Genomic DNA, 27,403 nt, shown 5'->3' with positions numbered 1-27,403 from the left:
GGTCCAGTAGGAGCACACCTGAGGCCAGGAAGCCCTCAGGAAACCAGGCCCCACCTGGCACACACACCCATCTCTGCCTGTCTCCGGCCGCCAGCCAGCGCTAAGCGAGTGCCCACTGTTTACTTGGGTGAGGGGAACCACAGGCCCTGCCCCGCCCACCCACGTAAAGCCACTGGGGCTGGAGCCAGCTCTGGAGCTACAAAAGGCTCCTGCCGACTCAGGTCCGTCCTCAGAGGCTGCCCCTGGGGACTTGTCCCCTCCCTCCACACGATGGGTGTCGGCTGGAGGACGCTGGCCCCGCTCTGGGCCCTGGCTCTTGGCCTGGCCTGCGCCCAGCACACAGGTGAGACTCACTCTGGCTGGCTTTCCCAGGCTGGCCCTGGCCACGACCCGATGCCCCTGCCATTCCCCCATGTCCTGGGTTGGCCCTGGTCCCCTGCGGGCAGTAGGCAGCCCAGAGGCAGTCCTGGGCTCCGGACAAGCTGAGTGCGTCCGTGAGCAGCTCCAGCAGCTCAGCCTCTGACCCTCATTCCAGTCGACCTACAATTTCCAGCTTGTGGGGCTGGGATGGTGTTCCCACTGGTGGCAGGGGCCTCTGAGGATCCTAGAAATAAGCCTCACAGGGTCTGCTGGGGCCAACACCACCTTCCCTCGGACCCCTACCCCGACCCCCCCGCACTGAGCCCCACTTGCTCAGTGGCCAGAGCACCCCATCCCCTCTTGGCCCCCAGGTCCTACAACCTGCTCCGAATTTTCCTGCAGAACCTTGGTGGCCTCCTGACATGCTGTCAGGACCCCTGTGTTTTACCAAGTGACCTTTCAGTAGGCCACTGCCCAGGGCAGCTGCCCCCATGTCTGAGCAAGGACACCAGTGCCTGGCCTGTGGTGGACACTGTGTAAATGAATGAGTGAATGGTCTCTGGAGACACCCAGCAGGGCCCAGGGACCCCCAAATGCTCATGGGCCAAGTTATGGGGATGCTCAAGGAGGGTCGAGGCTCAGCCGTGGGCCTAGGAGACCCTCCCAGCTCCCCGCCCAGTGCAGAGAGAAGCCCCCTCCCCCTCCATGCACGCCCTGTCTCCCCTGCACCCACTCAGGCCAGCACCCTCTCCTCTTCCTGCAGGTGGAGCCCAGGATGTCTCTGTGGAGTCAGCCTATGAGCACCCAGACCTCCCCCTCAACCCCCAGGGGCCCGACGGTGAGTATCCCCCACTTGTCAGAGCTGCCCCGCCCCCCCAGCTGGCAGACCCTGAGGGCCCACTGGCCTTGGGTCCCTCCCAGCTGGCCCCACTGGGGGCGGGGGACACCCCTGCAAACACGGCCTCAGCTGCTCACTTGAAAGACCCCCAGTAGGCTGCTTGCTATCTCCCCATTGTGCTTCAGAGAGGGAGTGATCGATGGCTGGAGGGCCAGCTGAGCTCACAGTGACATCTTCTTTTCTCCCTATTTAACTCCTGATATGCCGGTTGCACATGTGTCCTCTGGGCCTGGAAGCAGGGCTGGTGGTGGCCTCTCTGGGTATTTCTGTGCCCAGGATGCCCATGTGCAGTCCTCGCAGCTCTGGGAGAGGCGGGTGGGCGAGGGGCGCCCTGGCACGGCCAGACGCTGCGTGTCTGGGAGGCTTCGGGGGAAACCTTGCCAACCTCAGCTTGCATTTCCCCCAAGCGGCCCTCAGGGAGCTTGCTTGCCCTGATTTCAGAGCCTGAGGGACTGTTTTCAGCACTGGTGACAATTTGGGTACTTTTAAGATTCTGGGTGCAAAGAGTCCCCACGTGCAACAGACCCCTGGGCCACATGGCTGTGAGAGCTGAGAGCCCTGAGTGCCTTGGGGCATCACCGAGAGGAAGTGAAGGGTAGAGGGAAACCGCCTCTGCCCTGAGTGTGTATGGCAGGCAAGGAAGCCGGGCCGGCAGAGTCCAGCTGGCTGGGGAGCCTGCAGCCTTGCTGGGTGCAGACACTGCCCACCCCACAACACTGTGTGCACGGGCATTAGGGGCGGGGGGCTGTGCCTCAACATGCCCCGCTCCTACAGGCCACCCTGTCCTTGGAGTGACCATCCTCCCGCCTCTGAGGACCACCCCTGTGGTGCGAGGTGAGTGTGACCCCACAGGGCTGGACTGGGGTGCCAGCATTGGCGGGTCCTCCTCCCTCAGACCTGGGGGTGGCCACCTTTCTGGGAGCCATTGATGAAGTGTTGGGAAAGGGCCACCTTCCCAGGACATCCTGGGTCCAGGCAGGACCACCCCAGATGCCCGCCCTTGGGCAGCAGCACCTCCCAGACTCAGGTGTGTGGGGGCACCAGGTGGGGGTGCCCTCAGCAAGGCGGCTGCTCTCCCCACAGCCCTGAACCCGGCACACAATGGGCGGGTGTGCAGCACGTGGGGCAACTTCCACTACAAGACCTTCGACGGGGACATCTTCCGCTTCCCGGGACGCTGCAACTATGTCTTCTCTGCGCACTGTGGCGCCACCTACGAGGACTTCAACATCCAGGTCCGCCGTGGCCTGGGGTCCAACGCCACCGTGCTGAGCCGAGTCACCATGAAGCTCAGAGGCATGGTCGTTGAGCTGACCGAGGACTTGGTCCTGGTCAATGGGCACCCGTGAGTCTGGGCCCCTGGGCAGCTGAGGGCGTTTCTGGGCAGCCATGGGAGAAACGTGGGGTCCTCGCCAACAGCGGAGCCAGGCCGGGATCTCCCCAGATGCTGCGCTCAACCACTTGCCCCTCTGGGCCCAGGGTGCCCGTGCTTCCCTTGGAAGCATCCCCTTCCTAGCGCTCCAGGGCCCCTGTCCTTGTCACGCCGGCTGGCACCATCTGTGGCACACTGAACGCAGGGACCCTTCCTGCCCGAGGTCCAGACCGCCTCGCGTGCCCTCGCATGTCCCTGGTGCCTCAGCTGAGCCCTGTCTCCACAGAATCCAGCTGCCTTTCAGCCGGTCCGGGATCCTCGTCGAGCACAGCAGCAGCTACTTGAAGGTGGTGGCCAGGCTGGGCCTGGTCTTCATGTGGAACCAAGACGACAGCTTCCTGGTGAGTCTTGGGGGGCGGGGGCACCTGCAGCTCGATAGTGTCCCTACAGAGGGAAGAACGTGCTCTGGGCAAGGGAGGTGGGAGGGTCAGACCCCGCCCACACGGCAGGTGAGGATGGGGGCCCACGGGCGGCTCCTCCAGGCTGTAGTCTGCTTGGGCTCTCGGCTTCGTGGAGCGCGTGGGGAGGACCCACGGCCCAGGCCTCCTCTGAGGAGCCCCCCAGCCCCTCCTTGGGGATGCCAGGCTCCCACACCTTGTCTATCCTTTCCGTCCTGGGCATCCCTGGCGGGCCAGGCATCTGACGTCTTCTTTCATTCCAGCTCGAGCTGGACACCAAATACGCCAACCAGACCTGTGGGCTCTGCGGAGACTTCAACGGTGTTCCTGTCTTCAACGAGTTCCTCTCCCATGGTGAGCCCCCGGCCACCTGCCCCTTCCGCAGCACTGCCTGCAAGGCTGTCCTCCAGGCTCCCAGTCAGACGTCTCCAACTCACGTGCCCGTGCAGCCACATGCCACCCGACCACACGCACACGCACACGCACATGCACAGATACATTTGCACCCACCCACACGATCCCTCGTGCACACATGCACACACATGCACACTCAGATCCTATGTGCACACGTGTGCACACCTGCACAATCCTGGCACACTGTACCATCTTGGCAGTGCAGCCGCGGGGCCCTCTTGTTCTCAGTGAGGTTGCTCTGGGCCCTGGGCACCCCCTGACCACACAGCCTCACCTGAAATTACAGACCCACCCCCAATCAGACCCTGTCACTGCCCTTAGCCCTCAAGTCTTTGCCACAGTCGCCTTTTGTGTGACCTGCTCGATCCCCAGGTCCCTTCTGCCAGGCCCATGAAGCCCCACAAGGAGCCACCCCGTAAGGGGCTGCCAGTCATGGGGGACTGAGCCGGCTGATGCATCCAGCAGCCATGGCCAGGGCGGCCCAGTGCAGGCTCGCTGGGCTCCGAGGGCCAGCAGAGCTCAGGGTCACTCTCCAGCCTTCGGGGCCACATGCCAGCCCCGGGCCTGTGGAGCCTCAGTTATGGGCCTCAGTCTGCCACCCAGCAGCCCCATTCCAGTGGGTCCTCACTTCATCTCCAGACCCCTGCATATCCCGTGTAGCCGCTGCTTACCCCGGCAGTGTGGATGGGGAAGGTGGGCATAGCTGGGACTCCTCAGGCACTGGGGACGGTGATGAGGCACCAGGAGCGTGCAAACAGCTCAGTGTCGTGCTTCCTGCAGACGTCAAGCTGACCCCCATCGAGTTTGGGAACCTGCAGAAGATGGATGGCCCCACGGAGCAGTGTCAGGACCCCGTGCTCCCTGCACCCCCGATGAACTGCTCCACCGGCTTTGTAAGTCCCAGGGTGAACAGCCAATGGGGTGGGGTGGGGCGGAGGTGGGGGGGCTGTGACCCCAGAGCCCTCCAGAGCCTGGACTCAGCGTGGGCTCCTGGCTTTGCCTCAGGGCATCTGCGAGGAGATCCTCAGCGGGGAGCTGTTCCTGGACTGTAACCACCGGGTGGACGCCAGCAGCTATGTGGACGCCTGCCAGCAAGACCTCTGCCTCTGCGAGCACACGGACCTAACCAGCTGCATCTGCCACACCCTGGCCGAGTACTCCCGCCAGTGTGCCCACGCTGGGGGGCTGCCCCTGGACTGGCGGGGCCCTGACCTGTGCCGTAAGTGCCCCAACTGCCCCTCCCCGTCACACTGTCCTGTCTGGGCCCAGAGGCAAGGGCAGGATGTGACGTGGGCCCCACCACCTCCTTGCAGCCCAGACGTGTCCCTTCAACATGCGATACCGCGAGTGTGGCTCCCCCTGCGCCGACACCTGCTCCAACCTGGAGCACTCCCAGCTCTGCGAGGACCACTGTGTGGCCGGCTGCTTCTGTCCCGAGGGTGAGACTGCGCCCCACCCCCACCAGCCCCACGAGAATCACAGGGATGCTTCTGAGGCCCCAGGCGGCTGGCACTGCCACCCCGGACTCTTGGAAGGGAGGCCCCTCTGACCTGGCTCATGGCGTCCCTGATTCCCTGGGTCTGAGAAACCCCTGAGGGCAGGGCCACCAGGGGCAGAGGGCCGTCCCCTCCACACAAGCAGTGGACACAGCCCAGCACCTGCCACACAGCCTGCATACTTCTTCAGGGATGGTGTTTGATGACATTAACCAGACTGGCTGCGTCCCTGTGTCTCAGTGCCCCTGTGTGTACAACGGGGTCACCTACGCTCCAGGGGCCGTCTACTCCACAGACTGCACCAACTGGTAGGACCCCAAGCCTGCCCTCCTGTCCCCCAGATGTGCCCTGGGACAGCCCCTCTGGGTGCTGTGGCCCAGGCACTGGTCATCCCCTCCCACTGGGGGCCTGGGCGTAGGTCAGCACTCTCCAGATGCTGACAGGCCCCAGTCTGTGTGCTGGTGCAGGCAGGTCTGGCAGACCTGTCCGTGTGCCGACATAGAGGCCGGGGGCTGGATGCTTGTGGGCCGGCAAGCACATAGTGTCTCCCTTCTCTCAGCACCTGCTCCGGAGGCCAGTGGAGCTGCCAGGAGGTTCCATGCCCGGGCACCTGCTCGGTGCTGGGAGGCTCCCACTTCTCCACGTTCGATGAGAAGCCGTACACAGCGCATGGGGATTGCAGCTACGTGCTGGCCAAGGTGTGGCCGGGGTCCTCACCGGACAGGGCAGCTGTCAGGACCACATCCAGTCCCCACTGCCCCCCGGGCTGCATGTATCTGGGGTCACCCCGGGGTCCCTGATGCCTAGTCCTCCAGGAAGTGGCCCCAGTTGCCACGGGGTTTCTGGGGTGCCCATGGGGGCGGGGGGCATGGGGTGTGTTGGTCGGAGCGTGAGGACCTGTGTCTGCAGCCCTGTGACAGCAGTGCCTTCACCGTGCTGGCTGAGCTGCGCAGGTGTGGCCTGACGGACAGCGAGACCTGCCTAAGGAGCCTGACGCTAAGTCTGGGTGGGGGCCAGACGGTGAGTGCAGACCCCGGGGGCCTGGGGGAGGGGGCATGTCCCTCACAGCAAGTGACCACTGCCCAAGCCTTGATGCTGACGTGAGCAGCGAGGGCTGGGCTTGGCCCAAGGCTCCATCCACCCCACTGGCTGTGTCCACTACTGCGGGTCTCTGTGTGATCGTCCCCAAAGGGAAAACTCAGGGGCACCAGGGCCTCTGCACCTGCCCCAACCGGCCCAAGAAGGGGCAGGCCTCTCTGTTATAAAAGCACTTAGGTTTTTACATGATTAAAAAAATGCACAATCCTCAGTCCCTGTAGAAAATGGGACGACCACAGGGTCCCGGGGAGACACAGGTCGTCAGCCGCTCCCTGTGGGAGCCCGCGCCCAGCTGGCAAGTTCTTGCAGGCACTTACATACCCCCTGGGGCCTCTGGGGGCACTGACGGAGCCCTGGCCCCCAGCCTGTGACACACATGCGCCTCCTCCTGCTCCCAGGTCGTCGTGGTCAAGGCCAGTGGGGAGGTGTTTGTGAACCAGATCTACACACAGCTTCCCGTCTCGGCAGGTGAGGGCACCGGCCCAGCACCCCCCATTGTGAGGGCCCCACCCCTAGAATCCTACTGAGACCCTCGTCCCCTGTGTCCACAGCCAACGTCACACTCTTCAGACCCTCAACCTTCTTCATCATCGCCCAGACCCACCTGGGTCTGCAGGTGGACGTCCAGCTGGCACCCATCATGCAGGTGTTTGTGAGGCTGGCACCTGAGTTCCGGGGCCTGATGTGTGGTAAGAGGCACTGCCTACCCTGGGTGCCCGAGCCCCCTCGGCGGCCAGCGGGGGTTCACGGACTTCATGCGCCCTCCCCCGCTTGCCCAGGTCTCTGTGGGAACTTCAACCAGAACCAGGCTGACGACTTCCGGACCCTCAGCGGCGTGGTGGAGGGCACAGCCGCGGCCTTTGCCAACACCTGGAAGACCCAGGCCGCCTGCCCCAATGTCAAGAACAGCTTCGAGGACCCCTGCTCCCTCAGCGTGGAGAACGGTACGTGTCCATCCGCCTGCTCCCCAGGCTGCGGAGGTCCAGCAGTGGCTCCAGTGTCTACTCCAAGCCTGGGGGCGGACATCAGGTGGGAATCAGGCAAATTGCCAACACGTTGTCCTTCTGGACGGCCGTGGTGAGTTCCGGAAGAAAAGGGACAGGGTACTGCAGGGAGGGCCCTTTGTGTGCTGCTGACCCAGGCAGGGGTGTGTGTCAGGAATTGGGGTAACAGGAGGTGCGTAGCTCCCCTCTGATGCCCACTGTCTGCCCCGCTGACCCCCTCCTCCCATCCTCAGAGAAGTTCGCTCAGCACTGGTGCTCACGGCTGACGGACCCGCAAGGCCCCTTCAGCCAGTGCCACGCCGCTGTGAGCCCTGGCACCTACTACTCGGTAATGCCGCCCCCCTGCCTCTCTCCTCTGGTCCACGGCAGCCCTCAGGGGTCCAGAAGGCCTGGGTGGTCCCGAGGGTCATGGCAGAGGGGTCTGGGGCCGGTCTCCCGGCTCCAGCCTTATAATAGGCCTGGGGGCCAAAGCAGAGACTTCATAGCCTTGTGGGCCCCAGGGCCCAAATGAGACACCAGGATGCTGTGGAGTCAGGCTGAGTGGGCAGGGCTGTACCCTTAAGGTCACAGAGACAAGGGCCGAGGTCCCCCAGCTCCCAGCCTATCCCAGCCAAGCCAGGGAGCGTGGCCCAAGTGTCTGCACATGCTCTGCTGAGGGAGTGGGGCCCCGGGCAAGGGTTGGGGGGTGGAGGTCCCACAGGAGGTAGGGCACCAGCCGTGTGGGGGACTCTCGCCATGTGTGGGCTGGGGTCCCTGATGGTAACCGGCCGCCCTGTCCCCAGAATTGCCTGTTCGACACGTGCAACTGTGAGAAGAGCGAGGACTGTCTGTGTGCGGCGCTGTCGTCCTACGTGCGGGCCTGTGCGGCCAAGGGCGTGCTGCTCAGCGGCTGGAGGGACGGCGTCTGCAGTGAGTGTGCAGGGCCGGGTGTCCCCAGCAGCTGGAGTACATGCTCCACGGGCCCTTCGCTGCACCGGGCTCAGAAACCAGGGAGCACCCAGGCCAGCATGGTCCCCAGATTCTGCTGAGGAGGGCGGGCCTGGCAGAACATGGAGCCAGGGGCCGGGGACGCCCAGTGTGTCCTGAGTACTGTCCCCTTCCTGGCATCCCACAGCAAAGCCCATGGACACCTGTCCCAAGTCGATGACCTACCAATACCACATCAGCTCCTGCCAACCCACCTGCCGGTCCCGGAGCGACCAGGACGTCACCTGTGGCGTCAGCTTCGTGCCTGTGGATGGCTGCACCTGCCCTCAGGGCACTTTCCTAGACGACACGGGCAAGTGTGTGCCAGCCATCAGCTGTCCCTGCTACCACGGGGACACCGTGATCCCCAACGGAGAGTCTCTGCATGAGAGTGGGGCTGTCTGGTAAGAGCCCCTGCAGGGCGGGCAGGGGGTGGGGCAGGTGGGGCAGACTTTCTGACCACCCTTCCTTCACAGCACCTGCACTCAGGGCACACTGACCTGCATCGGAGGCCACGCCCCCGCCCCAGGTGAGTTGGGAGAAGCAAGGGCGCCCCCGGTTATGCTCCCGAAGCTTCAGGACTAAAGGCCGGCAAATCAATGTGGCTGCCGGGTGTCGATCAGCCCTCTGGGCTCAACAGAGAGGCATGGGGATGTGGGCATGCCATGCACACACATGTGCTGAACACGCACACACGTGCAGACACGCGCGCACATACACATGTGCCACACACCACAAACATGCCCACATATGCACACACATGTCCGTATGCATGCACATGCACACACACTCGCCCTGTCCCAGGGCAGCCATGGACTCGGTCGGAAAGAAACACATGTGTTGAGTATGCAGCAGTCATGTCCCTCAGAGCAGGCCTGGTGGGTTGTGGTGGGGACCCCTGAATGGCCTCTCCATCCCCAGTCTGCACCCCGCCCATGGTTTACTTCGACTGCCGCAATGCTACGCCTGGGGACGCCGGAGCTGGCTGCCAGAAGAGCTGCCACACCCTGGACATGGACTGTGTGAGTGCCCCATGGCCCCCATAACCCCTGATGCCCCTGGTGACCCCCCAGTGCCCCCACACCTGCTCGACCCCCATGGGTACCTGTGGAGATGTCCACCCAGGCTGGTCCCCGGAGGAACCCTGACCGAGTGTGTTGGGCCCGCTGCCCCTGTGGCCCCCACACAGCCCACCCGGCTGGGCACAGGCCCTGCTATCTGCCCCAGGGGACCCTCCACCCTCATGCGGGGGCTCTAACCATCCCTGTCCACTGAGTCATGTCCGCCCGCCCACAGTACAGCCCCCAGTGTGTGCCCGGCTGCGTGTGTCCCGATGGGCTGGTGGCCGATGGTGAAGGTGGCTGCATTGCTTCGGCTGACTGCCCCTGTGTGCACAACGAGGGCAGCTACCAGGCCGGCCAGACCATCCGCGTGGGCTGCAACACCTGGTACGGGGGCTCGGGGTCCCGTCCTGGGGGGAGGCTGCCACTCCAGCCGTCGAGGCCCGTGAGCCTGGAGACCACCCGCAGTCAGGCACCTGAAAGGCCACCATGGCCTCTAGGAGGGGCGCCCTGTCCCTGCCCTGCCCTGACCAGCAACGCCCCCTCCTAGCACCTGTAAGAGCAGGATGTGGCAGTGCACGGATGAACCCTGCCTGGCCACCTGCGCCGTGTATGGGGACGGCCACTACCTCACCTTCGACGGGCAGCGCTACAGCTTCAATGGGGACTGCGAGTACACACTGGTGCAGGTACGCGCCCTCGGCCTCCCCAGTCCTCCTGCCGCCCTGCGTCGCTGCCCCATCCCAGCCTCCTTTCGGGAAGGTGAGCCGGGTCCCCTGGTCCCCGCAGGATCACTGTGGTGGGAATGGCAGTGCCCAGGACTCCTTCCGTGTCGTCACTGAGAACGTCCCCTGTGGCACCACGGGGACCACCTGCTCCAAGGCCATCAAGATCTTCCTGGGGGTGAGTGGGGGACCAGGAGGGGGCTGGGGCACCCCCTTGGGAGGCTCTGGGGAGTCCCTAGGAAGGCCGCGTTCCCGTGGCTGAGCCGTAATGGGCACCATAGGGCTGGTAGACCCTCCCGGCAGGTGACCTGGAGTCCTCACCAGGCTCTGAGTGACCTCTCCCTGGGCAGAGCTATGAGCTGAAGCTGAGTGATGGGAACGTGGAAGTGATCGAGAAGGGTGCAGGGCAGGAGGTGCCCTACTCCATCCGCCAGGCGGGCATCTACCTGGTGGTGAACACCAACGCCGGCCTGACGCTGCTGTGGGACAAGAAGACCAGCATCTTCCTGAGACTCGGTCCCGAGTTCAAGGTGGGACCCACACCGCTGGCCAGCCTTGCTCCTGACCAAGGGGGTTGGGGTGTGGGGTGGGGGAGAAAGACAGAGAGACAGAGAGAGACAGAGGCAGAGAGAGAGAGGAAGGATTGGGCCCAGGCTCGCTTCCTGGAAGGTGAGCAGCAGGAGACCCTTTGCTGTGGGAGCCTTCCGCATGCCACACGAGCCTCTGCGTGGAGTGGGGCTGTGCATGGGTGGCCTCGGACTCAGGCTTCCTCCTCCTCCTCTTGGGAGATGGATGGGGTCAGAGAGTAGGGGTCAGGGAAGGGGGCTCTGGCCCTTCCTGCACTTTCCCTGAGCCCCACCACTCGCTGTGTCTGCAGGGGAGGGTCTGCGGGCTCTGCGGGAACTTTGATGACAACGCCATCAACGACTTCACCACACGGAGCCGGTCTGTGGTGGGTGACGTGCTGGAGTTTGGCAACAGCTGGAAGTTCTCCCCGTCCTGCCCGGATGCCCCGGCCCCCAGGGACCCCTGCACCGCCAACCCGTCCCGCAAGTCCTGGGCCCAGAAGCAGTGCAGCATCATCACCAGTGCCACCTTCACTGCCTGTCATGCCCATGTACGTGGGATGCTCCTCTGGGTGCCTGGGAGGAAGGGATGGAAGTCGGGGGACCAGCGTCACTTTGCTGGGGTGGGGCCACCCTTTAGGACCAGCCTGTGCACGTTAGGATTGGTCTGGCCAACCACACGGGGCCATGCATTAGCTGTCCCTGAGCTTCAGGGGGAACAGGCCCAGGCCAGCACCACAACGCAGGCCTGATGCCCCCAAGAGCCTGAGGGGGTGGAGTCCCCAGAATCTGAGGCCTCTCCCCCACAGGTGGAGCCAGCCAAGTACTACGAAGCCTGCGTGACTGACGCATGCGCCTGTGACTCGGGGGGTGACTGCGAGTGTTTCTGCACCGCCGTGGCCGCCTATGCCCAGGCCTGCCACGAGGTGGGCGTGTGTGTGTCCTGGCGCACCCCGGACGTCTGCCGTGAGTGCCCTCGCTCACCCATGGGAGGGTTTGAAGGAAAAATGAAATGGGGGGACATGTTGCTGATGGAGAGATGGCAGGCATGATAGAACCTTCTGGAACCAAAGGGTCAGCAGAGATCATCCCCCTCCCCAGCCTAGCCCAGATAGATCCTGGCCAGGGAGTGGTAGCTGGAGAGCCACGCTGGCCGCATTCCCTACCCCCGACAGGCGGTACTGCTGAGAAGCCACGGGGGCCCCACGCTGGCCACCTTCCCGCTGCCCGTCTCGCCCATGGGAATTCCAGGCTCCTGCCCTTGGAGGCCACATCCAGGAGGCACAGGGGAAGGAAAGGCATCAGAACAGCCCACAGGACTTGGTCAAAGATGGGGGTGCAGGGGAGCCTGCGGGGCCACCTGGTCTTGGGCTGTCCCTCCAAAGCCTCTGCTCCCTGGGGCTACTGGGAGGCTGGCTCCAGGCTGAGAGCTTGGCCCGCTGAGCCCGTCCCTGCCCCTGCAGCCCTGTTCTGCGACTACTACAACCCCGAGGGCCAGTGTGAGTGGCACTACCAGCCCTGTGGGGCGCCCTGCCTGAGGACCTGCCGGAACCCCCGCGGCCAGTGCCTGCACGACACGCGAGGCCTGGAAGGTGGGCTGCTGTCCTGCTGGCCTGGGAGGGGCTGTCCTGGGGATCCTGGGACCCTCGGCCAGGCTAGACTCTTCCTGACCTCTTCAGGCGCCTTTGTGGGCACAACCTCATGCTCCCCATGGCATTGTGGGCGAGGTCCAGGGGTGGGGATGGTGCCAAGGCCATGGGTGTCAGGGGGCTGGGCAGTCTGTCTGGCTGGGACTCAGGCCTCTCTGGCACGCAGGCTGCTACCCCAAGTGCCCGCCAGAGGCCCCCATCTTCGACGAGGACCAGATGCAGTGTGTGGCCACATGCCCACTCCCGACCCTGCCACCACCCTGCCAAGTCCGGGGCAAGACCTACCTGCCAGGGGCGGTGGTGCCCTCAGATGAGAACTGCCACTCCTGGTGAGTAACTTCGCCTGCAAGGAGCCTGGATGGAGCTCATCGGGGATTTGCCCGGCCCACCACCCTCGGGGTTTCTCCCTGCCAAGGCCCAGAGGGGTCCCCGTGGCCTGGGTTTCCTGAAGGGTCTGACCAGAGCCTCCCTGTTGCAGGATGGGGATGCTGGGGGGTAAAGGGAAGGGGGTTGCAGGATGGGGCCAGGGTGGGGGGAGGTTGAGCCTGTTTCTACCCAAGGATCCCAGGACAGATGCCCTGGAGAGGCAGTGGCCATCAGAATGTCAGGGGGGCTCACTGGTCATTGATTGGAAGGGGCTCCCTGAGAGGGTGTGACCTCAGTCTCCCCAGGGCACCCCTGTGGGGGTGCTCTTGCCCACCCTCCCCGGGCATAGTTGCATGCCCTACACTCCCACTTACCTTCTTCCTTCTGTCACCAGTGTTTGCACCGAGAGTGGCGTGCAGTGTACCTACGACACCGAGGGTGAGCAGCAGATGGCCTTCCTTGGGTCTGGGGTCTGGGGATCCCCACCCACACCCCACTCCCATGACGTTTCCGGCTTCTCTGTTCTCCACAGCCTGTGTCTGCACCTACAATGGGCAGCGTTTCCGTCCGGGGGACATCATCTACCACACGACGGACGGAACAGGGGGCTGCATCTCCGCCCACTGTGGGGCCAATGGCACCATCGAGAGGAGGGTCCACACCTGCAGTCCTACCACGTCCGTCCCCCACACCACCTTCTCCTTCTCTACACCCCCAATTGGTAAGGCAGACACGCTGGGGACCGTGAAGGCTGCCCCTCAGCCCGGGAGGGTCAGTCTCGTGGAGCGTCCTGGAAGCACTGAGGTTCCCAGTCTTGCTTTCAGGGCTGAGACCCCCAGCACAAGGCAGGGGCTGCGAGCAGAGGTGCCCAGGCCGGCCCCGACTCACTGCGCCAGGCACCCCTAGTCCTCACACCGTCCTGGGGGCATCAGAGCCTTAGCAGAGGACCCCCCAGGAGTGAAGAGTTCCCAGAGCTTTGGCTTTTAGGGTTATGTGTTCACGATCTGCTCAGGAAATGCCCAGGGGCACACTTTCCTCCACTGAGATCAATTTGCCTATTGATTCAACTGCCATGTATGGGGCACGTCTGGGGACTGGTTGCTGGCTCTCCCCAAGCTCCCGTCATAGACCGAGACACACATGCAGACAGACATGGTGACACCCACAGGCAGCTGACGGACAGGGACAATGGCGGGTGGGCACCTTGAGGACCCCCAAGTCAGCACTAGCCCCTGACGCTTGGCCTCTCTGCCTTCTCTGCCCTCAGTCATGAGCTCAACGGGTCCGCCTGGCACGCACCCCAGCCCCACCACGAGACGACCGCACACCGACATTCTGAGCAGAGCCCCTTCCACTGCCACGGGCACATGGCCCTGGCCGACGCCTTCGACCACCTCCGTCTCTCCCCACCCGGGCTGTGGGGAGGAATGCCAGTGGTCACTATGGCTGGACATAAGCCATCCAGGACGGGGCATTGACAGTGGTGACTTTGACACACTGGACAACCTCCGTGCCCACGGGTACCAAGTTTGCCAAGCACCGAGGGCGGTGGAGTGCCGAGCCGAGGATGCCCCCGACGTGCCAATCCAAGCCCTAGGGCAACGCGTTGAGTGCAGCCCCACGGTGGGGCTGACCTGTTACAACAGAGACCAGGTTTCGGGGCTCTGTGACAACTACCAGATTAGGGTCCTGTGCTGCTCCCCCCGTGCCTGCCCCACCTCCAGTAGTCCAGCCCAGACCACCCCTCCAACAACTTACAGGACAACCAAAACTGGGCCCACACCCGGGACCCCATCTGTGCTGAGAGGACGCACAGACTCCCTAGGCCCTATCACCACAACTGGCCCAACCACCCTCTCTACAAGTCACAAAACACCAGTCCTGCATGTCACTACCCCTGCCCCAGGCACCCCTACCCCTGCCCCAGGCACCAATACACCTGCCCCAGCTACCACGACACCCACCCCAGGCACCAATACACCTGCCCCAGCTACCACGACACCCACCCCAGGCACCAATACACCTGCCACAGTTACCACGACACCCACCCCAGGCACCACCACACCTGCCCCAGCTACCACGACACCCACCCCAGGCAACACCACACCTGCCACAGCTACCACGACACCCACCCCAGGCAACACCACACCTGCCCCAACCACCACGACACCCACCCCAGGCAACACTACACCTGCCCCAACCACCACGACACCCACCCCAGGCAACACCACACCTGCCCCAACTACCACGACGCCCACCCCAGGCAACACCACACCTGCCCCAACCACCACAACGCCCACCCCAGGCAACACCACACCTGCCCCAACCACCACGACGCCCACCCCAGGCAACACCACACCTGCCCCAACCACCACGACGCCCACCCCAGGCAACACCACACCTGCCCCAACCACCACGACGCCCACCCCAGGCAACACCACACCTGCCCCAACCACCACGACGCTCACCCCAGGCAACACCACACCTGCCCCAACCACCACGACGCCCACCCCAGGCAACACCACACCTGCCCCAACCACCACGACGCCCACCCCAGGCACCACCACACCTGCCCCAACCACCACGACGCCCACCCCAGGCATCACCACACCTGCCCCAGCTACCACGACGCCCATCCCAGCTACCACCATGCCTGCCCCAGTTACCTCTACAACCGTGAAAACAACTCCCTCGACCCCCAGCCCAACACCAGTTTCAACAACAGCTTCAACCATAACCTCTGTGTCTACCACCACCCCGGAGCCACCCTCATCTGAGCCCAGCGAGATCTGTTTTAAAAAGTTATGCAGCTGGACTGACTGGATTGAGAGTAGCTATCCTGGGCCTGACATAAACAGCGGAGATTTCGACACTTTTCAGAATTTGAGATCCAAAGGGTATAAATTCTGTGACAGGCCCAGCAAGGTAGAGTGCAGGGCGGAGCGCTTCCCCAACACGCCACTGGCAGAGCTGGAGCAGGATGTGGTCTGCAGTGACACGGTGGGTCTCATATGCCTGAACAGGAACCAGCTGCCCCCCATCTGCTACAACTACCAAATCCGGATCCAGTGCTGTGAGTGGGTGGACGTGTGCAGAGGTAGGACCACCCTGCCCACAACATCTGGGGCCACACACTCGACCTCACATGAAACCAGAACCCAAACAAGCACCACCAGGACCACTGCAATCCCCTGGACCTCCACACGACACAGCAGTGCCAGCTCAGCACATGTGTTCCCATCTACCAGGATCAAACCCAGCACACATGTTGTCACCCCACCCAGGACCACCACCTGCCAGCCACAGTGCACGTGGACCAACTGGTTCGACGTGGACTTCCCGTCTCCCGGGCCCCACGGAGGCGACCTGGAAACATACAGCAACATCGTCAGAAGCGGAGAGAGAATCTGCCGCCGGCCTGAGTACATCACTCACCTGGAGTGCCGAGCCGAGAACCACCCCGACGTCAGCATCGAGAGGCTGGGCCAGGTGGTGGAGTGCAACCCCGACGTGGGCCTGGTGTGCCACAACCGGGACCAGACGGGCAAGTTCCAGATGTGCCTCAACTACGAGGTCCGTGTGCTGTGCTGCGAGCCCCGAGAAGGCTGCCCTACCTTCCAACCTGTCACGGTACCCAGCACCCCAAGTGTGAGGATCACCAGCCCTACTGAGACCACCTTCCACACAGGCACATCCAGGACAACCTCTGTGCCAAAAACCAGGACAACCTCTGTGCCGAAAACCAGTGCAACCTCTGTGCCAAAAACCAGTGCAACCTCTGTGCCGAAAACCAGTGCAACCTCTGTGCCGAAAACCAGTGCAACCTCTGTGCCGAAAACCAGCGCAACCTCCGTGCCGAAAACCAGTGCAACCTCTGTGCCGAAAACCAGCGCAACCTCCGTGCCGAAAACCAGTGCAACCTCTGTGCCGAAAACCAGCGCAACCTCCGTGCCGAAAACCAGTGCAACCTCTGTGCCGAAAACCAGCGCAACCTCCGTGCAGAAAACCAGTGCAACCTCAGCTCCTGCAACCAGCACCACCTCGGCAGCCACAACCACCACAGCCCCTGTTTCTGCAACTGAGACAACCCACCCCACACCTGGGACCACCACCTGCCAGCCACAGTGCACGTGGACCAACTGGTTCGACGTGGACTTCCCATCTCCTGGGCCCCACGGAGGCGACCTGGAAACATACAGCAACATCGTCAGAAGCGGAGAGAGAATCTGCCGCCGGCCTGAGTACATCACTCACCTGGAGTGCCGAGCCGAGAACCACCCCGACGTCAGCATCGAGAGGCTGGGCCAGGTGGTGGAGTGCAACCCCGACGTGGGCCTGGTGTGCCACAACCGGGACCAGACGGGCAAGTTCCAGATGTGCCTCAACTACGAGGTCCGTGTGCTGTGCTGCGAGCCCCGAGAAGGCTGCCCTACCTTCCAACCTGTCACGGTACCCAGCACCCCAAGTGTGAGGATCACCAGCCCTACTGAGACCACTTTCCACACGGGCACATCCAGGACAACCTCTGTGCCAAAAACCAGTGCAACCTCTGTGCCGAAAACCAGTGCAACCTCTGTGCCGAAAACCAGTGCAACCTCTGTGCCAAAAACCAGTCCAGCCTCAACTCCTACAACCAGCACCACCTCGGCAGCCACAACCACCACAGCCCCTGTTTCTGCAGCTGAGACAACCCACCCCACACCTGGGACCACCACCTGCCAGCCACAGTGCACGTGGACCAACTGGTTCGACGTGGACTTCCCGTCTCCTGGGCCCCACGGAGGCGACCTGGAAACATACAGCAACATCGTCAGAAGCGGAGAGAGAATCTGCCGCCGGCCCGAGTACATCACTCACCTGGAGTGCCGAGCCGAGAACCACCCCGACGTCAGCATCGAGAGGCTGGGCCAGGTGGTGGAGTGCAACCCCGACGTGGGCCTGGTGTGCCACAACCGGGACCAGACGGGCAAGTTCCAGATGTGCCTCAACTATGAGATCCGTGTGCTGTGCTGCGAGCCCCGAGAAGGTTGCCCTCTGACCTCTGTGACCCCCTACATAACCTCAGCTACCAAGTACTGGCCCACAACAGAGTCTGCCTCCAAGATTCCTACCGTGACGTGGGCAGCACCGTCCACCCCCATATGCTACTGCAGCGTGGCTGATGAGCTCTACCCTGCAGGTACGTGAAGTCTTCCTGGTGGGGTGTGTGCTGCCTGTCACTGATATCCCATCCACAGAAAGCCATGGTGTGAAGGGCAGGGTGCCTTGTCTCTGTGACAGGGCTAGCTGTGCTCACAGGAGCGCCACAGCCATCTTCGAGGATTTATTCCACTGACATCTGGTAGGAAGGCCACCTACCACTTCAGCCCGAGTGGACCACAGGCCTGCCCAGGGCTGCTCCCCACTGTGGGCCTTCCCAGCATGGCTCCACTAATGGCTCTTGTCCCTCTGTCTCGCAGGCTCCATCATATACCAACAGACAGACCTTGCTGGCCACTGCTATTACGCCGTGTGCAGCCTGGACTGCCATGTGGTCAGGCAGACCGACCAGGCCTGCCTCAGCAGCGCACCGCCTCCCACCACAGCTACCTCCCCGCTTGGGTCCTCCCCGTCAGCCCCCGTGCCCGTCACTCAGGAGGGATGCCCAAATGCCGTCCCGCCAAGAACGGTAACCTCCCCCTTCCTGCCCTTCTTGAGGGCTCAGTGGCTAGTGCGGCCACCCCAGCCTCCTTCAATTAGGCCATGGCTTCATGTGGGCGACTCCTGGGCCTGTGCAGGCTGCACATTGGGAAGTGGCCCGAAGGGGGTGCCTGCTCGGCAGTAGCCGGGAGTGTGGGCCCGAAGTTGACTCTGCTGGTTGTGGGTGGCAGGGGGCCAGAGCGGGTGGTCAGTGCTGTGGGCACGGCTGGACAGCCATGGGAGGGTGTGTGGGGTCAGGGCAGAGGCCCTGGTGCAGAGTCCGGGGAACCACATGTGGGGAACAGTATGGAAATTGGCAGAGAGGGGAGGGCACCTTCATACCCCCAGAGACCCTCCTAGCCAGCTGGCACTCGGTGGGTAGGGAGGCCTGGCACGAATGCTGGTCCCAAAGGCACCATCCCCACCCCCGTTTCCCTGCTGGCCTCTCTCTTGGGAGACTGACAACTGACGACTGGCCACAGCAGTATGAGTCCTGAGCACCCACGGGTGGCCTGTGGGCAGGCTGGATGGGGGCGGGGCCTGCAGCTGTGTTTTCTTCCACAGAAAGGAGAGACCTGGGCCATGGCCAACTGCTCTCAGGCCACCTGTGAGGGCAACAACATCATCACCCTGCAGCCGCGCCCATGCCCGCAATTGCAGGAACCAACCTGTGCCAACGGCTACCCCGCCCTGAAGGTGGCAGACGAGGATGGCTGTTGCATGCATTACCAGTGCCAGTGTGAGCCGGGGCGCCAGGCTGGGCGGGCCGGGCTGCGCAAAGGCGGTGGGAATTGGGTTAGATGCCAGGAAGTACTTCGCACAGGGCGGCAGTGGATGGGTGGTACCAGGCTCCAACAGGGGTGCTCAGGGCACTGCTGCCTGAGCCCCAGAGCCCTGGGAGCAGCTGGAGGAGGCGGGGGCTCTGGCCCCCACTCTGAGGCCCCATTGGTTCTGGCGGGTGCTGGGCGTGCGGGTCCCAGTGACGGGTCTGGTCAGAGTCCTGGGTCCTCTGGGTCCCCCACTGAGGCCTGTGCTCGCACCGCAGGCGTGTGCAGCGGCTGGGGCGACCCCCACTACATCACCTTTGACGGCACCTACTACACGTTCCTGGACAACTGCACGTACGTGCTGGTGCAGCAGGTGGTGCCCGTGTACGGCCACTTGCGCGTGCTCATTGACAACTACTTCTGCGACGCTGAGGACGGGCTGTCCTGCCCGCAGTCCATCATTGTCGAGTACCAGCAGGACCGTGTCACGCTCACCCGCAAGCCAGTGCGAGGGCTGATGACTAATGAGGTGCGGCACGCCGGCGGGCAGCTGCAGGAGGGCAGGGCGAGGGGGTGCAGGCGGGGCTACGGCACGTCCTCCCGGCCCCCTCGCTGTGTCCCCTGTCTAGATCATCTTCAACAGCAAAGTGGTGAGCCCCGGCTTCCAGAAACGTGGCATCGTCATCTCCCAAATCGGCATCAAGATGTACGTGACCATCCCCGAGATTGGCGTCCAGGTCATGTTCAGCGGCCTCATCTTCTCGGTGCAGGTGCCCTTCAGCAAGTTCGCCAACAACACGGAGGGGCAGTGCGGTGAGCCCCAGCCCCGGCCGCCGCCCGGCCATGGTCCCTGCGGGTCCACTGTGAGGAGGGCCGGCCTTGGGCGAGCTCACGGGCGGCACTCTGTGTGGTGAGGCCGCCTGCGCGGCTTGGGGCCTCCAGGGTCTTCGGCTTTCTGGCTGCACCAAGAATGAGCCAGTGCCCCACCCTTGAGACCCACACCGGTCCGTGCTCCTGGGGGAAAGGGAAACACAGGGAGGTCAGGGGCCTGGCCAGGTCCCTCAGCTGACCCATCAAGTACAGCCTGGGGACACTGACCCACGGCAGGGTGGGCATGGCTGTGTTGTCCCCAGCTGTCTGACTCTCGCCACCCTGCCCCAGGTACCTGCACCAATGACCAAAAGGACGAGTGTCGCCTCCCTGGGGGAGCAGTGGTAACCTCCTGCTCTGACATGTCCGGCCACTGGAAGGTGACCAATCCCGACCAGCCATCCTGCCACGGGCCTCCCCTGACACCCACTGCAGTCGGGCCCACAACCCCGCCTGCCCCATGCCCACCCGCGCCAATCTGCCAGCTGATTCTGAGCGAGTAAGATTCTGGGAGCAGTTGGGGAGGGGATGCTGGGAAGAAGTGGGCCTGCAGGGGGTTCCTGAGGGAGGAGACCAGTGGGCAGGAGAGCGCCCATGGGACTGACCAGCCCCTGTGTTGGTCACCAGTGGCCATCATGGGCTCCAAGCAGAGCCAATGCTGCTGACCTGCCAGGCACAGAGCTTGATGTGGCTGGCGGGCACATGCACCTCGGGCATATGCGGGGCCAGGCAGACGTTGTCCCTGGGTTTGCAGGCAGAGGATGGGGGAGCCCAGGGGAGAGTTTGCAGGAGGAATGACCACTGCGGTCAGGTGGCCTGGAGCCCAGGGTGCTCGGCGCTCAGGTGGGCCCGGCGACCCTTCTCCCGGCCCTTCTCCAGGGAAGGCCTGAGCCTGGCTGCCGGGTGCAGGGCTGCCCCACGACCCGTGTGTCCCTGTGCTGCAGGGTCTTCGAGACGTGCCATGCCGTGATCCCCCCGGGGCCATACTACCAAGGCTGTGTCTTTGACCAGTGCCACATGACCACCAGCTCGGACGTGGTGTGCTCCAGCGTGGAGCTATATGCCTCGCTCTGTGCATCCAATGGCGTGTGCATTGACTGGAGGGGCCAGACCAACCACACGTGCCGTGAGTGCCCGCTGGGGGTGGGCTTCCTGGGGGAGAAGGCTGACCCCAAGGCAGAACGCACTTGGTTCCTGGAGAGAAAGGAGGGCCCCTGGGCCGGGGCGCAGGGTGGGTGGGCTCTGACAGGCTGGGCTGGGCAGGGCATGCAGGGGTGGGGCTTAAGGGGTGTCTTGCAGGCTGCAGGACCCCCCGGCAGATGTCTGGTGCTCAGCAGTTACCTGGGGCCTGGAGCACAGCCTTGGAGTGGCTCCTGGTTGGCGCACGTGGCCTCAGGTTGGCTTCTCCCTCCACACAGCCTTCACCTGCCCGGCTGACAAGGTGTATCGGCCCTGTGGCCCCTCCAACCCCCCCACCTGCTACAGCAGCGACAGCACCAGCCTTGTGTAAGTGCTGCCCTCCCTCTCAGACCCCAGAGCCCCTCAGATGGCCTCCCCCACCCTGGAGGGCACAGGGGCCAGGCCAACCGTCTGCTCCCCACAGGGCCCTTGAGGATGCCGGCCCTGTCACAGAGGGTTGCTTCTGTCCAGAGGACATGACACTTTTCAGCACGAGCATGGACATCTGCGTGCCCACAGGCTGTCCCAGTATGTCCCATGGCCAGCTGGGCTTGGGGCTGGTGGGCTGTTCCTTTCACCCGAACGCCTTCTCAGCTGGACCCCGGAGCTTTCAGTTGTGGGGTCCACGGGTCCTGCCCTGAAGGCCGGGGGTGTGGCTGCCCAACTGTGACCTTGTTCTCCCTCCCTCCAGGGTGCATGGGGCCCCACGGGGAGCCTATGGAGGTGAGTGTGACTCTGGCAGGTCGGGGGGGGGGCAAGGCTTCCCCGGCAGAGCGGGTGCCCTGGAGCAGTGTGTGGGTGCTGGCCCCAAGGCTGGCCACGCCCGTCCTCCACTGGGACGTCCTCCTTCTCTGCTAAGACACCGTGAAGGCAGAGGCCAGCCACCAGCACAGCTGTCTCCCATCTGCCCCAGGCCCCCAGGGCCTCAGGCAGCACCCGCACTTTGGAAGCCCTTTTCCTTGGGTTCCCCTGCGCCCTCTGCTGGCAGAGGCTGCGTCCAGTCCCAGGCTCACGTGTGCCCTCCCTTGCAGCCGGGCCACACTGTCAACATCGACTGCCAGGAGTGCACCTGTGATGGCAGCACTCGGAGCCTGAGCTGCCGGCGTCAGCCCTGCCCCCTGCCCCCCACCTGCCTCGAGCCCGGATTCGTGCCTGTGCCTGTGGCCCCACAGGCAGGCCAGTGCTGTCCCCAGTACCACTGCGGTGAGCCCCGTGCTGGGAGGGTGGGGGCGGGACTCCAGCTGCTGTCCCCATGTGTGCTGAGGGTCCCACATGCACTGCATTGGCTCACGGCTGAACTGCTTTGCCTGTGAGGGGCATGTGGTGCTGGCACCAGGGGGGCATAGCCTAGGAGACCGGGCCAGCACCTTCCCCTGCTGCAGTCTCGTCTGGTGACTCCAGCAGAAGTGCCGGGAGAGCAGGAGCTTTCCTGCGCCCAGGCTGACTAGAAGCCTCACCCATTGGGTGACTGGTGCCCCCTGGAGAGCCTGCCACCCACCCCCTGGGCAGTCAGCACACCGGGAGACCCCCGGGGACGACACAGGCCCCTGAGTGCCTCCTTCCTGCCCTCCGCAGCCTGCAATGCCAGCTACTGCCCGCCACCTGCAGACTGTCCTGAGGGTTCCCACCAGGTCCTGACCTACAAAGAGGGGGCCTGCTGCCCCAGCCAAAAGTGCAGTAAGTGTGCCAGCCCAGTGGCCCTGAGGCAGCCAGCTACTTCCCGACCCCCTCGCCAGCCTCGCTAGGGGGAAAGCTAGGGCTTGTGGCCCTGTGGACGGGACACTCTAGTGATGGGGGTGGGCACCTGTGGGCCCCGGAGGCTGGCAGTAGTGAGAATGGAAGGAGGTGGGCAGGGCGGGAGGAGTGGGTGTGCAGACCTGCTTGTCTCCTGAACAGGCTGGACCGTCTGCAGTGTGAATGGCACCTTGTACCAGGTAAGGACCCGCCAGAGGTCGGGACAGGTCAGGTCCCCAGGGCACAGGAGATTCAGCATGCCCCACCCCTGCTGGCTTGTTCCCGAGACTGTGTCTCCGGGCTGTGCCAGGGCCCCGTGGCTCAGGTGGACACTGCAGCTGCCGGTGTGGCTGAGGCCTGAGGCTGGGCTGAGCTCAGACTACCCGCCCTCTGTTCTGAACATGATGAGAGCTGCCCCAGCCTTGGTTTCTCCCAGCTGGGCCCTTGAGAACATGGGACCTCCACGGAGGCGCAGCCTTGGGGCTCTGCCATCGAGGGTCACCCTGGTGGGGGACAGGTCGGTCGGGCTTGGAGAAAATGTCGGGAAGGCAGGGGCACCAGGCCTGGCCCCAGCCACTGACGCTGCTGCCCTGCTCTGCCCAGCCTGGGGCTGTGGTCTCCTCCAGCCCGTGTGAGACGTGCAGATGCGAGGTGCTCAGCGGTCCCCAGTCGGACAGGTTCATGATCAGCTGTGAGACCCAGACCTGCAACACTCACTGCCCCGTGGTGAGTGCCCGCCGCCCCCACTGCCCCGAGCCTCCAGGCAGTGCCGGCCAGCGAGGCTCAGGCCACACACCCACCTCTCCCCCACAGGGCTTCGAGTACCAGGCGCAGAGCGGGCAGTGCTGTGGGCTGTGCGTGCAGGTGGCCTGTGTCATGAACACCAGTGACAGCGCCGCCCACCTCTTCTATGTGAGTTCTCGTAGCAGGGCCTTGGGGCATGTTCTGGGTGGGGTGGGCCACAGGCGCCCGACAGGCTGAGGACGAAGCCAGCCTCCCAGGAACCCAGGGTTGCCCAGGCTCAGGCTCAGGCCCATCCCTGCCTGTGGGCTGCCCTGTGGGCAGAGTGACAGCGGGGACTGAGCGGGCAGGACCCTGGTGCACCAGGGCTCGTGGGCAGCTGTCATTGCAAGGCATGCTCCTGGCAGAGGCCCTGGGGGACCCTGTGGAAGCTGCAGGCTGGGGACACAGGCAGTGCTGTCCTCTGCTGGAGGGAGGTGCCTGGGGAGGTGCACTCACCCTGCTGGCCTGGGCCTCCTTGCAGCCCGGGGAGTCCTGGCCAGATCCTGGAAACCCCTGTGTGTCACACGAGTGTGAGAAGCACCAGGACGGGCTTGTGGTGGTGACCACGAAGCAGGCATGCCCCCCGCTCAGCTGTCCTGCGGTGAGTTCCAGGAGCCCACCTGTCCAGCAGTGCCCAGGGTGGACAGGGCTAGGGAGCTGCGGTCAGCCCCACGAAATGCCGGCAGGGTGCTACCCTCCTGCGTGGGGCACTGTCCACTCCTGTGTGCGCTTGGTCTGGCGTCCTCGGTTCCCCATTTGTGGTGGCTGCTCCCACACTAGTGACAGTCCCCCTTTTTTGGCACAGGACCAGGCTCGGCTGAGCAAGGACGGTTGCTGCCTCCTCTGTCCCCAGCCCCAGCCCCAGAACCGTGAGTGGCCGTGGCCGTGGGGGCGGTGGGGGGCCCTGGGAGTGCCTGGCTGATGCTGACCTCTGCACTGCCTCACGCCCCCCAGAGTCCACGTGTGCTGTCTACTACCAGCAGCAAGTCATCCAGCTACAGGGCTGCAGCTCCGTGGGGCCCGTGCGCCTCGCATTCTGCCAGGGCAACTGTGGGGACACCTCCTCCATGTACGTGAGCCCCAGGGCTGGCCAGCCCGGATGCTGTGCCGGGTGCACTTGGCCTGGTGTGGGCAGTCGAGGGTGGCACAGGGAGGCGGGGCCAGCAGGGGTCCTCAGGTGGGCGGAGACCCAGGGCCTTGTCCTGTTTGCAATCATGCTCTTCTGTCTACTGAGACCCCGGGCTCACTGAGCCCTTGGTGACTTACTGGGGCTCATGAGGGCCCATGTGTGCCCTTCCCCAGCCGCGGGGGTATTTATACCAACCAATCGGCACGTGAGCCAGGCCGCCTCTGAGAGCTTGTGGTCGTGATGATGTTGTCCGTCCACTGCTCATTGGCCCCTGGCTGGCCGCGGGCTTTGCTGGGGGTCTGTGGTGGGCTCGGGCGGCGTGAGCCCTGGCGCTGAGCAGCCTTCCTTGCAGGTACTCGCTGGAAGCCAACGCGGTTCAGCACAGGTGCAGCTGCTGCCAGGAGCTGCGGGCCTCGCTGCACAATGTGACCCTGAGCTGTGCCGACGGCTCCCGCCGCAACTTCAGCTACACCCAGGTGGAGGAGTGCGGCTGCGTGGGCCTGCAGTGCGACCCCCAAGGTGACCGCGGCCGGCTGCAGGGCCAGGACCCCGAGCGCAGCCACTGGAGCAGGGGGACCCGCGCCCTGCCACTCGCCTGAGACACAGCCTCCCTCCCAGACAGACAGCCTGAATTCCCTGCAGCCCAGCTTCCCAGGCCAGGACCCTGAGCCCTGGTCCCGGTGGCCCAAGTCCAGGATGCATGGTCACCCACCCCTTCCCTCTCCAGTGTCCAGCCTGGGAGGGCGGGCAGGTGGGCGCTCCTCCCAGACTTAAGCATTGGGTGGGGTCTTATCAATGACCGTCACCTGGACGTGCAGTGGGCTACTCGGCCGGCCGCCAGGAGGCACAGCCTCACCCTACCTCCACCCTGGGCCTCAGGAAAGGGCCAGCGGAGCCATAAATACACTTGGAGCATTTTGCAACTCCCGACTCTGTGTGATTTTTAAGCCTGTGCATGAAATGCAGGAGTGGGGCGGGCAGCCTGGGCCACGAGGGCTCTCAGGCCAGGCTGTCTGCCTCACGGGCTCCTCTGTCGGTGGCAGTGCAGCCGCCCATTCTGGGGACAGAGGGAGGGAGGGAGGCCCACGTGGCTGCCCAGGACTTCGGGACACGTTTATCTGCCCGCTGACCACATCAGGCACCAGAGGGTCTCACCCTTCCAGGGGAGGCTCCGTCTTCCCCCCACAGCATCCAGACTTTCCCACACACGGAGCCGAGCTGGGTGTGCGTGTGCGAGTGTGTAGCGTGCTTGTGTGTGCACATACAAGCACTCTGAGACCAGTCCACTGCAGAGGGGTGGACGTGGCCCCAGGGTCCTGTCACTCTCCTCATTTGACCTGCAACCCCAACCTCGTTCTGCCAATGTCCACATTCCTAAAGCTTATCCCTGCTTCCTTGGAGGCCCCAGGGGAGGCCCCCAGACACCCCCAGCGACGTGCTGGCCTCAGGCTGGTCCCAGCCCCACAGTAGCACTGGGGGGTGGGCAGGGTTGGCCCTGAGCTCCAAGGTCCGGAGGCTGAGCAGGCAGGGTGGGGTGTGGAGGGGGCCCACCGCCTACACAGGGCCAGTGAAGGGCAAGTGAAGGGTGGGGGCAGGGAAGCCCGAGGCCTGGACACAGGCAGGTCCTCAGCAGGAATGCTGGGAGTCCGAGTTGGCGGGGGAGGGCACCCAGAGCGAACCAGCCAACAGGGCCAGGCACCGGCAGCCAGCTGACCCCCGCAGCCATTGCTGGCACTCAGGCTGAGCAGGAGGCTGGCAGGCTGGACAGTGCTGCCCTCCTGGGGTATCCTGGGGATCAGGGTCCTATGGACACCGGGTGGGGGCGGAGTGGCCAGGCGTAGATTCAGGGCAGAGGGCGTGTGTCACACAGGGTGTCAGGCGGGGTCTCTGGTCCCGCTCCCCACATAAGAACGCAGGATATGGTGAGGCCAAAAAGGAACACTCATGGAGCCATAGATAGGGGAGTCAGACCACTATAGTCTTGCTGGCGGCTGGGTTGGAGACACAGGAAGCAGGAGCCACACGATCCGCAACCCGCCGTCCACTTCTCTGCCAACCAGCCTCACTTGCTAGCTGCAATCTGCCTCTCTGCAATCGTAATCCACACTCCAACATGCCACTACACCACCGTTTGCTAGCTTAGCCGTGGCAGTTATATCAGTGGCTCATGGCTAACTGGTAACAGCCGATGGCCAACTAGTCACAGCTGTTGACCATCTACTCCCTGAGCCAGCACCTTTCCACGTAAGGCCGAGAGCCTGGAAACTGCTTTCTGGGGTTCTGTTCCCACACTGTGTCCTCTGTGACAGCAAGCGGGGTCCCTCCCCTTGTCTCACAAAAGGAAACCGAGGCCTGGCAGCACAGATTGGTGGAGGTCAGCAGCCAGGGCACAGGAAGCTGGTCCCATGTCCTTTTGTCTGGTGGGCAGTTTTCCCATCCGGGCTCCTGGAATTCGACACCCAGAGCCTGCACCTGGGGCCACCTCAGTTACAGGAACCAGGCCTGGCCTGGGGTTGGTCTGGGGTCGAGGCGGGACTGGCGCCAGGCACCAAATTTCCATCTCCAGGGTTCGGCCGTCACACCTCCGGCTCAGGCCTGGGGCTCAGGATGCCGGGTCAAGGGCCCCTCTAGCCAGCCCACTCCTGGCATGGCAGGGCTGTGCCCGGCGGGGAAGGGCCTGCCCAGGGCCACAGGGCCCTGGAGGCTGACCGTATACAGTGTGTCCACCGGGCCAGCACTGTTCCTCCCAACCTGTGCACCCCGCCTTCTGAGCCCCGGCCTGAGCTGGATGTGTGGGGGCCGTGCATCTCATGTGGCTATGTGCCCTGG

General features: G+C 64.0%; 1 protein-coding gene across 1 annotated transcript; it reads left to right on the top strand.

Moving 5' to 3' along the window:
* The first annotated feature begins 1,472 nt into the window (after nt 1–1,472).
* On the top strand, nt 1,473–25,480 carry MUC5AC (mucin 5AC, oligomeric mucus/gel-forming). The gene is made up of 48 exons (XM_088789914.1): nt 1,473–1,518; nt 2,033–2,092; nt 2,342–2,603; nt 2,917–3,031; nt 3,352–3,442; nt 4,283–4,395; nt 4,508–4,721; nt 4,816–4,941; nt 5,189–5,306; nt 5,558–5,696; nt 5,908–6,018; nt 6,495–6,564; nt 6,648–6,785; nt 6,876–7,040; nt 7,334–7,428; nt 7,883–8,009; nt 8,215–8,470; nt 8,543–8,595; nt 8,988–9,088; nt 9,363–9,514; nt 9,678–9,816; nt 9,917–10,030; nt 10,203–10,382; nt 10,730–10,969; nt 11,228–11,384; nt 11,882–12,010; nt 12,234–12,396; nt 12,828–12,871; nt 12,966–13,154; nt 13,701–17,612; nt 17,893–18,101; nt 18,677–18,851; nt 19,158–19,408; nt 19,509–19,692; nt 20,041–20,248; nt 20,694–20,875; nt 21,168–21,255; nt 21,353–21,456; nt 21,620–21,651; nt 21,960–22,131; nt 22,504–22,605; nt 22,825–22,862; nt 23,266–23,388; nt 23,476–23,574; nt 23,927–24,046; nt 24,251–24,314; nt 24,400–24,514; nt 24,927–25,480. The coding sequence occupies exons 1-48, from the start codon at nt 1,473–1,475 to the stop codon at nt 25,171–25,173; spliced, it is 10,332 nt and encodes a 3,443-aa protein (XP_088646040.1). The 3' UTR covers nt 25,174–25,480.
* The last annotated feature ends 1,923 nt before the right edge of the window (nt 25,481–27,403 follow it).

The sequence above is a fragment of the Rhinolophus sinicus genome, chromosome 14 (assembly GCF_057876585.1).
Source record: "Rhinolophus sinicus isolate RSI-liver-muscle chromosome 14, RSI-T2T, whole genome shotgun sequence".
Classification (NCBI taxonomy): domain Eukaryota; kingdom Metazoa; phylum Chordata; class Mammalia; order Chiroptera; family Rhinolophidae; genus Rhinolophus; species Rhinolophus sinicus.
This window is presented reverse-complemented; position numbering and strand designations above follow the sequence as displayed.